General features: G+C 37.3%; 1 protein-coding gene across 1 annotated transcript; it reads left to right on the top strand.

The window, feature by feature from the left end:
* Positions 1-264: 264 nt before the first annotated feature.
* On the top strand, positions 265-10,726 carry LOC139151960 (uncharacterized). Its single transcript, XM_070725021.1, has 3 exons — positions 265-2,061; positions 6,206-6,386; positions 8,065-10,726. The coding sequence occupies exons 1-3, from the start codon at positions 844-846 to the stop codon at positions 8,229-8,231; spliced, it is 1,566 nt and encodes a 521-aa protein (XP_070581122.1). The 5' UTR covers positions 265-843; the 3' UTR covers positions 8,232-10,726.
* Positions 10,727-11,037: the final 311 nt, after the last annotated feature.

The raw sequence follows: 11,037 nt of genomic DNA on the forward strand, positions 1-11,037 counted from the left end.
ATATTTCAGAACTGTACCGAGTCTTAAACAAAGTCGTCAGGGCGGGAGCTCAAAATTCAAGGATCGATTCTCGACACTCATTTCAGCTTACCCTGCAGCTCCACACATTAACTTTACTATCATCTCAGGGAAGAGGCACAAACATTTCTGCGTATCAAAATTGCAGAATCAAGGATCTGAAATACTGATTTGTGTTGGCATCAGCGTGAAGAAGAGCGCTTTATTTTGACACACGCCCTCAGTGGCCGAACAAGTCGTGACTCGAGTGGACTCGAGTCTGCGCTTTCCATTCACATATTTCAACATGGCGGTCTCCATACCTGGTTACTCTGTGCATCTGGACTTCAAGTTTTACAATGAATTAAGTAACATTTCAACAGGATCCACCTTTACTTTGTAGTCACATAACAAGGTAAAGTTAGAAAGAGAATACTCATCGAATCTGCGTAGTTCACGGTATCACCCTCACGTAACGGAAACTTGAACAGACATCGTAGTTACCACAAATACAGCTACAGCCGTTGGTTACGAAGCCATAGATTCCAAATGCATGGAAAGAGAAGGGATTGATCGATACACAAAAACAGCGTTTTGTTAGTACAATCACCTTCCGCCATCCTACTGAGAGTGATATGTTGCAGCTAATGACGTATTTATTTCCAGAGCTGTCGGCCATACTGACAAGAAACCTCATATTTCTCTTTAAGTTTGCCTGGAAATGCAAATTTCGTTTACCAGCTCTGCTTACTTGTGTCTTCTTAGGACTCGATATTAGACTTCAGATCGAAATAAACTGGCACCCTTGATTTGACACATTTCGTTACACAATTACATTTGGACACAATGGCACAAAATTCAAGTGATTTGAGAGACTTGATTTGCGTTTCAAGGCTTACGATCAGAGATAGTGACGAGGAACTGAGCGATAATGATGAATATGGTTTGCCGACGTCCTTTGATTCTCTCAGCCTAGAGGGTAGGCCTGGTACCGCAGCCAATTATTTTTCAAGAAGCGAAAGTGGATATTCTTCACCAAATGGGGCGGTTTTCCAACCAAGACCTCCATCATCATCCTCGTCAAGGCATAGATCATCCGCTTCGCGACCCCAACCCAAGAGTTCAAGACCGGGAGGTTCGACATCAGCGAATGATTTCAGTGTCGTTGGAACCCAACCTTTGCCAAAGCTAGCTCTGCCTCTTATGAGGGAACCACTGCCACCTGTTGGTAGTGGCAGTTCAAGACCATCCTCAAGTAGCAGTTCAAACAGTGACTTACCAGCCAAAGTTTCTGATCAACCACTACTTACAAAACTGGGGAACTTTGACCCCATGCTTGAATACCTGGATACAGATTCTATCGCCATTTGGTTGAAGCGTGCAACAGAAATGGTCAGTGAACTTTCTATGTGGTGTCGCACAGAAGATAACTTTGTTCAGTTTGCTCATTTCTGGCTTAAAGACTTTGCAGATGTTCAGAAAGACGAAATCTTCCAATTAGAAGTTTCAATAATATTTGATGAATTTACAGTGGCATTTTCCAAAGGTGTTCGGGCTAACAAGGTGCAGCGTTCAGACTTGAACCGCTTACTTGGAGCTGTGTTCAGGGAATACCCTGCCAAACTGCGCAGTTCGAAAGGGTCCCACATATTCCTCAACATTCTTGACACACTTTCCTCAGAGAGGAAGGATGAGTACAAGAAATTGCTGTCGGATGTGAAGATCTCAACCAGGAACAAAGACTTTGCTCAGTATATGCTGGCGACCCGTTCCTTTGTACTCCTAAATGTGTGGTACGCTGTGGTAAACTTTTATCGCAATGTAAAGAGTGGGGGAGCTGTTGGAGGCGATGTTGCTAGCACAACGAAGGATGCATCAAACCAAGAGAGTACTGTTGAGTGTAGGGCTTTCCAGGCTGCACAGCATGGCTATGCCGAAGTCTTATTTTACCTGATGAAGTGCAAAAAACTTGACCCCAAGGTCACAGATGCACATGGCAGAACTTTGATTTTTACATCGGTGATGCATAATCAACCTATTGTACTGTCATTTCTCCTCACAAAGGTAAGTTTAATTTTATTGAAGCGCTACCAAGTGAATTTCATACCTGTAACATGGATTTTTGTTGTTACAGCATTTTACCTTTGGTGACAATCATTCAACACCTAGACTGTGAATGATCCATCGTGGCTTATTTGCCTAAAACAACGATGTAGCTGGTGGAATTACAACTTAAATCATACCTTTCCAACCCGCCCAGAACCGACTCACCCAATTCTAACCAGTCCAATACCAACTGTGGTCAGACATTATTTGGAGTCAATGATTTATCAGGATGAGGTACTCATAAAAATTACAAATTGGTTTCGAGGGAGTTGGTATCAGGCAAGTTTTAATCAGGTGTGTTGGAATTGTGTGAGTTGGCTTTAGATGAGTTGGTATTGGGCAAGTTGATTCTTAGCAGGTTGGAAAAGGTGTGAGTTAAGTGGTACCCTAGCTAGAGTCATCATAGGCAAGTGCCGTTAAATATATGTGAATGCTTTTACCAACAGCTGAATGTGGCGCCACCAGGAAGAGATATAAAAGGGCCAAACTGGCACTTTCAATAGTCTTGCAATAGCATGTACTCATAGAGTCACATTTATAAAGCAAAATGTGGTATCATTAAATCAACCAAGTTCATATGTCACCATCCTGTCAAATTGGTAAAAGGCAGTCAGGCAAATGTGTCCGATATATTGCATTTTATCAACAACTTTAACCCCTTACCTACCTGACAGTATCACTTTCCGATGTGTCAAGTCAGTGAAAAGTGGTATTGAGCCAAAACTATACATGTATGTATTTTCACCCACTTGGCTTTGTATGTTGTAGCAGCTTTAGTCTGTAAAAATCATGTTTACAGTGTCTCTGTCTTCAGGGACCTTCATATCTTCAAGTCTTTGTTAAAATGCACCATATGGGACATGTTTTGCTTTACTAGTTTTAACCAACTTGACCTGATGGTGAAATGTGAATTTGCGAGGAAAAGGGTTAATATTTGAAGGCCCCTGAAAAGGAACTTTACCGTAAACAAAATTTTTACGAACTATACTTGCTGTAACATACTATATACCAAGTGGCTGACATACACACAGGTTTTGTCTCTAACTTTGTGTTCTATAAGACCCAGATAAATAGTGACAAATCAGCAAATATGAGTGAATAAGTAAAACTTCAGAGTGCATCAATGACAAGAAGCTCCAGACTTTGCATAAATTGTCATTATAATAAAATAAGTAGCTTCTCAAAACGTTCTATTATACAAATGCGTCATCAGTAGTCTAATTATGTCTTTAAAAGAACTGACAGTCTTCAGAGCATAGCAGAACCAAAAGCCATGAGTGATGTTGTCAAGTAGCTACTAGTTGATATATTACTGGAAGTAGTGGTATTGGTGTGTAGATTAAGGGACCATGTGTATGACATTTGAATTTCATAGTGTTTGACTTCAAACATAACACCATCCCCCTACCCCGCCCAGCAAAGTGTGCAAGTGAAAATATTTGATGATAACATTATAACAAGAACTTCGCTGAAAAATCATGTTCACTCATAGAGTTGACCTGAACCCTCCGTATAGGTAGAAAGCACCTCAGGGACAGATAGTCGGACTCTCAAATTTCTACAATTATTTTCTAATCTACCACTCATGGGGGCTCAATTTAAAGCTCTTGGAGAAAGAAAAACTTTAACCGTCTTAGTTTTTCGAAAATCCACAATTTAATTTTCCCCCATAGAGTTAACACGGGAATGGTGTCCATTTAGAATTTCAAATATCGCAAAATGTTGGGTAATTTGTTTCGCTAGTTCCAAACTTTGCACGGTGACCCCCTGATTTTTATTGTCGATTTGGTAAGAGAATGGTTGAAAGTCATTCTGGAAAGTTTGAGAAAAAGTTGTAAGTCTTTCACTTTTGAGGCGTATACTACCTTAATTAACAAAGTATCTTCCTGAATTTTGCAACCATTAGAGAAAGTCCCCATTGACTCCCCAAGCCATTGTCAAATATGAAGTGATATTAGAATAAGTATTGTAAGTGTTCATACAATTGCAACCATGGCATGTACCAATGTTTGCAGGAAAGATAATATTCTCAATGTCTATAACTGTACACGGTGAATGTATCATGAGCAATAGTACATGTACTGGTGTTTAATATAGGGAGAGGAGGACTCAGGTGTGTCTCTACTTTAATGATTGTAATTTCTTTGTTTAGCTTGGAGGGCGTCAGACTTGAATCGTTTAGCATGTGCCAAAATCACAATAAGGGATATGTTGTCATTGTCCCAAAACCACTTTTGCTGTGAGGAGTTTCATTAAATAAATTATGTTTTAATATGATTCAAAGACAAAAACAAAAGTAAAAGAACCTTTGGCTGTAACTTTCTTATAGTTTCCTCAATTTTTGTTATGTTTCTACTTATGTTGAAATGAAGACTTAGTGTCAACACAGCCTGTTTGTTTCTGAAGTCCATTTTCATTGTTGACAGATGAATTCAAGTCTAGAGCCTAATTCGTTTGTCAAGAAGAACATTGCACATTGCATTGTAAACCCTCAAGTTTTCTCAAAGGTCCATGATTGTACATGACTAGTACTTTGCAAGGTTATTAAATATCCTTCTGCAGACCTTAGCCAATAGGAAAAAGGATAAAAATGTACTTGTTCTGTGGAACAAAAATAATCAAAGTTAGAGCTGTTGTTGCTTTTTTAATGAATTTTTAGTACCTGTTGTTTTTTCAAATTTCAGGTTAAAAATGTGGACACTTTTATTTATTTCTTTTCAAAAAGTGAAAGTGGTGGGAATAACTTGACAAATCATGTCTGTAAGCTACAAGTGATATGTAACCAATTTCAGTAGGCATATCTTCCTTTATCTGCTGTGTGTGTGTGTTTGTATCTCAGATAGGATTGTACACGTTTGTGTTGCACACAGTAAATGATAAAGATTAATTCCTGTATTTTGAAATAGAATCCAACATTGCAATGCATATCAGTTTGTTGTAAATGTTTTATAATTCATCAAAACCTCTCAGAATGTCCTTGATTTGTCTGTAATGGCTCTGTCTGCAATTTTATCTTGGGAACTCTGAATGGCGTATCATGCTGTCAGACACTGGGTAGAAAAATGGGTACAGCTGTGTGTATACAGTACCATAAAGAAAATACACGATCTATCACAGCCCCAATTATAGTAATTTTTCAATTTATATACCAGTCCAATAGATGTGCATGCTAGAGAATTTTATATTTCCAAACAAAGCCATCAGCATGGTGAGGGATGTAGAAAATGCAGTGGGCAAAAACAACAGACTGTCAGGTAAAATTTGCCAGCTGTGAAAATGAATAAAAAATGAGGACATTTTACACATACCCTACCAGTACATTTAACCGCCAATACTTTTATTTCTGCCACCTATAATCAAAATTTTCTGAATCTCTGAAAGCAATGCAAGATTTTTTTTACAAATGCAGTTACATGAAGTGATAAACAGACCCCAAGTATTTAATTTTTCCCCGTCTTAGTTTTTTGAAAAACAAAAAAAATTATTTTCTCATAGAGTTATCAAGACAGTGATAGCAGCCGTTCTGAATTTCAAATATCAGGAAATCTTAGGTAATTTTTTTTGCTAGTACCAAACTTGCATGATGATCCCTGATTTTATTCTTGATTTGTTAAGAAAATGGATGAAAGTTTAATTGAGGAAAGCTTGAGCAAAATTTTTAAGTCCTTCACCTTTGAGTTGCATACTACCTTAATCATTAATCAACTTGAATCATAAGTTGATGCAAGTCTGTTTGTCATAAAACAGGAATTGAACTTAAGGCAAATCTTTATGACAGTGAATGTAAGATAGAAAATTCTAACCTTTGTATTTAGACCAGAGAAGAGACCTTTTCTAACCTTTGTATTTAGACTAGAGAAGAGACCTTTCATGTCAAAAAAGGGTGTTTCTCCAAACTAAGGAGCCTCGTTGCTTGATCCATTGGTTACCTGTGATTTGTGAAAACACAAGCTACTTTTACCTATAGTACTTTTTCACCTGTTCAAGTTTTTAAGATTGAGGAAAAAATAAACATAAAATCTCAACGTTTTAATGAAGCATTTCTTAGTTACTGTCAACCATGAGTAGGACTGACATGTACCGTATTTGTTGTTGTGTACAGGTTCAAGTGAAAGCTGATGTCAACCTAGCTGCTGATACAGGCAACACAGCATTGCACGCAGCAGCTAATCTGGGGTATGCCAACATGGTGAAGATCCTGTGTCTGAGAGGCAGAGCCGATGTCAACGTGACCAATCCACAGTGTGACAATGCCACCCCATTGCATCTATCTGTTATGCATGGTAAGTATCGTCACACTGTGTAGAAACGGTAGAGTCTGCCTGGCTTTGTGATGACCCATGCAGCACGCTGTCTTGGCATTCCTCTCATGTACCGTGCCTTTGATCGTTATCACTTTCAACAGAGAAACCAAGAGTCATTTGTCAATTTGCAGAAATTGTGTGATGAGAAATCTCCCTGACAGGTTCCATGCAAATTAAAGCTTTGAATTACCCTGGCTTGTAAAAGATTTCCCAGAGCACTCCTTGTGTAATATGTCTTCGTTAGATACAGTCTCTTTGAGCTGATAATAAAATACCGTTATTATCGTTCTAACATATCAAACTATGGAGTATTTGTTCTCCACTCATCTTTTGCATGTTCCAAGGCATATTACACTGTCACAGGGTGTCCACCAGTTTGTGTCTCTGTCAATGGCTACCTTTTTACTGTAACTCTTTCTTGCTGGATGCACTCAAAAACCGCAGAGCTGTCACACAGGTTGAAAATGCAAGGATGAAGTTCATAGAGTGAAGTGAACTACTACATGCAATTTGTTCAGAAAGAGAGTTTAGAAATATGAACTCAAAAACATGTGAAGAATGGGGAGGGTAAACACCTGTACCGTATATTTAGGTAATAGCTTCACTTTGGTGTGTAGAAATTATACTTCTGGTCAAAAATGAATTTGTTCAGGACTTACAATAATTTCCAGATTTCTTTCTCACATTGGGTGTAGGTAACTGCAGTGGAGAAATATGATTTGTTGTATGCTCACAATTTACAATTCTTTTCTGTTGTGAAATTTTTTCATTTGTCAGGTAAAATGCCATTTTCAACAGCATTTACCTGATACATCCTTGATATATGATAATATTGTTCACTGTAGTACTCTCAAAGTATCTCACCAAGAATTTATAAATTATAGGAATACTACTGTATATAGCTGGTCACAGAGTCTTTTTGCTATGCCCTTTTAAAATTCCATGTCAGTCCCATCATCAAATGATCTGACACTTCTTGATATCTGTTAGATACATTGCTGGTATGACTCACCAACATGGCTGTCATTAAATTCAAAAACATGCACTGATACTTTGGAACACTGAGAATTTCATAACTTTCCTGAACTCTTTTGTCGGTACTTTTCCCCCCTAAAACAGACAGAAATTACATAAATGTATCAATGACACAAGGCCTCACATGATGTAGACCCCATTTTTCAATTTGAATGAAATGTCATAGGGTTCTTATAAATTACCTGGGCTTTAGTTACTCTGGGAGTTGATGCTCCCTTAGGATAAGCAAATTATGGTAGCAGGATATTGAAAGAAAACAAGGAAATTGGCCATTTAATACCCTGGAATGGTACACTTTGAAATGCCACTGACCCCATACTGTGTTCATTCTGTTAGAATCAGTTCTGCACTTCGCAATATTGAAATCTGTACATAACACTAGAAGCTCCTGGCAAAATGCTTAAGAGATTAAGGACATGCACTAATGCAACCAACAAACATTGGAAAAAATATGTTGTCATGCATGTATTGAGCATCTGTGTTTGACATTTAATGACAGCAAGGGGTACGACACCCTGCTCACTTTGCTGCAGCTAGCATTGCAGTGAATTCATTACATTTTCTACCCCACGCACAATGACATCATCTCCTGACTGACCGCTTTGTTTGTACATTGACCCAGGTCACAGGGAAGTGTGTGAAGTTCTTGTACATGCAGGAGCTGATGTGAATGCCAAGATGGGTGATTTGACACCTCTTCAGCTGGCCAGAGACATGGACCAACAGGAGATCTTGCAAATCTTCTCAACACATGGGGGCGCTGTACAGCCAGAAGGTATGGAAAGCTAGCAATTGATTGGTTCACAAGGCAATACCGATTTTCCAAGAACTATTGTAAATGTTTAAGGTTACAATTGGTTGAACAAATCCAGCAGAGGCAAGCAACAAGCACATGTTACATTTTAAATAGCTGGTCATAACAGTCAGTCATCACTGCGTCAGTGCAAGAAGATTGTAACTGACATTTCAATAAAAATCAATCTTCTTCTGAAAATGATCTGAATTAACTTGTTACATTGGCTGAAATTCAAAAAAGTGAAAACTTTGTGTAGAATCATTATTTATTATTTATTGGAACATATTTTGCATTCAGATTATGGATTCCAGTATTGACAAATTGACTTTTTCTGGTGCACCTGCTAAATTCTGAAATTTGCAGTTACAACCATACTGCACTGACGCAGCGTTATAGTTACCTTGACTATTGGGAAATTTCTTCATGGCAAATTGGCATTTTTGTAATTCTTTGTACAAAATATTTCACGTCAACCACACAGTATGGATCATATCTGACTGAAATGAATTTAAATAATTTTGGTGATTTCTCATATGTAGATGCTCCTGTTGGAGTCTATCTAACCATAGTCTGTTCATTGACCCCAATATCACTGTAAACATTAAATACTGTATTGAACTTTAAAGTTTTGTAGAATGTCAAATTTGCTTTTGTCGAATTTATTATATGGAAATGTCTCCACATTGGCCAGCATAGCATGTTTTGGGTGATATGTTAGTTGTTTATTGTCAAATGCATTTTTGTTTTCACTGTAATTGAACATTTTGTTTCTATTCAATTGATTTAAAATCCAAAGAACTTAAAAAAAAATAGTGAGTCAACACTTGTACATAGAAATTAATACCCATTTTTAGTTGTGTTAATAACTGACAAATATTCATAAATAATTTCACACTAGCTTCAGTCCTTTATTTTTGCTTTTTTGTTTCTTAAATTTCCTTCTCAGTGATTAAAAATGAGGTCAAGGAGATAATTTTGTTACACCTGGGTGGCTGTAGAATTCACCTTGACTCTAGCAACTTTCAGCCCAGCAGCCAAAGTTCCTGTGTAGAATTGTGCAGTGTCACCTAACACAACTGACTCTGTTTTTCTGAAGTTGGCTTACATAAACATTCATTACTATGATGTGCGCTGTATAACACAAATTGAGCTGTTATTTCACAAAACTATGTAAATAAATAAACTTAATTTAAAAAATATTAAAATCTCAATTTGTATTTCAGTAATAGTTTGCAGCACTGTGTTTACCTCATACTGTAGTGTTCAGTGTGTCCGTACACATATTTTCATTTGCCATGTTATGCACAAATATTTCAATAGACTGCCAGAGAAACACAAATTTTAGAAAAATTGTGCAATTTTAAGTTCCCAGGTTGTCAGGTGTGTGTACATAAGTTTTATGTGCTGAAATAATGATTTTAATGTGCAAGAGAGTATTTTAGGAATGTATGTTTCAAAACTTTGTATCTCTCTTCATGGTTTAGATATTTTTTTTTTCTTTTCTGGAACAAACTAATGGTTTTTTGCCCCTCACTTGGAACAACCATTTCAGCAAGATGTAACCTTTGCAATGCCTGCTGGAAGTAGGCTAAATATGCAAATGTCTACATGCAAATGATGCGTATCGCTAGGGACTCTCAAGTGTGGTCCATCATATGCACCTGACAACCTGCACGCCTTTAAAGTTCAGTTGTAAGTTGCATATAAGATAGTGACTCTGAAAGTACATTATTTTTTTTGTAAAGTAAGGAATTCTACTTTCAAGCCATGACAAGTTAGCTGCACTTTACTATCAGAAAGAGGTATTACAATTGATATCATATGAAATCTCTGTATTTTGCTTGTGCACGTTGATACATATGTTTATTAAAATCTGATTTGCATATGAGGGTATTTTTATATGTGAGTTACGTGGGTTAGTAACTTGTAAAGATTTCTATGTTGAAAAGGATATTTCATCCCATCGAAACAACTGCAACGCTAGCCAGTCTCTACATGCAGTATTTAATATTATCTGTTGCATGTAACCTCCTTAGTGTTGTAACATGCATTTCTACAATGGAAAATGTCTTAGCTACCACGTAACCTCTAGTATCATGTACTGAAACCCAGAGATCACAAATAAGGTCGGAGCCAAGGATGTATCACCTACATAATTGGAACATTATGATGCAATATTTGCGGAAGATGAAGTATTTGTGATGACTTTGAATGTGTGTCGGGGAAAATCCAAGTAAGGCAATAATCTCTCAGATTTAAACTAGATGAGAAATGAACACAGACAAGAGTATTTTATTTGAAGAACTTGTGATATTCTTGTGAAATATTACTTTTCATTTTGTCATTATTTGTGTTGATAGGGCTTTCTTTTGTGTGTTTGTTTATCCTATGATGAATTTTCATTTAGCGAAGCAAATATATTGTCAATCTTTTGCTATTGAAAAGCGACAGTGTAAGGTGTAAATAAAGACATTATTGTCAACGTCAACAGCATTTTCAGTCCCTATCAATTTCCATGGTTTTGACATGTTGATGCTATATCAATAAGCCTAGGGTGCCACTGTCAGAGTCAGTCTGTGTGTGTGTGTGTGTGTGTGCATATAGATGAAAGCGTTATCTGTGTTTTGCTAAATTTCATACAGAAGTTGGTGTTGGTCTCTTAGAGATTTGGACAATTTTTCAGATATAATGTCGCAGTTGGGCAGATCGTCCATGTAGCCGACACGAACACGAAGTGTGTGTTACCGGCTACCAAAAACTATGAAAAATAGTAAAGAATGAGCTACTAAATCACTATCA

This window comes from Ptychodera flava, chromosome 15 (genome assembly GCF_041260155.1).
Source record: "Ptychodera flava strain L36383 chromosome 15, AS_Pfla_20210202, whole genome shotgun sequence".
In the NCBI taxonomy this organism is placed as follows: Eukaryota; Metazoa; Hemichordata; class Enteropneusta; family Ptychoderidae; genus Ptychodera; species Ptychodera flava.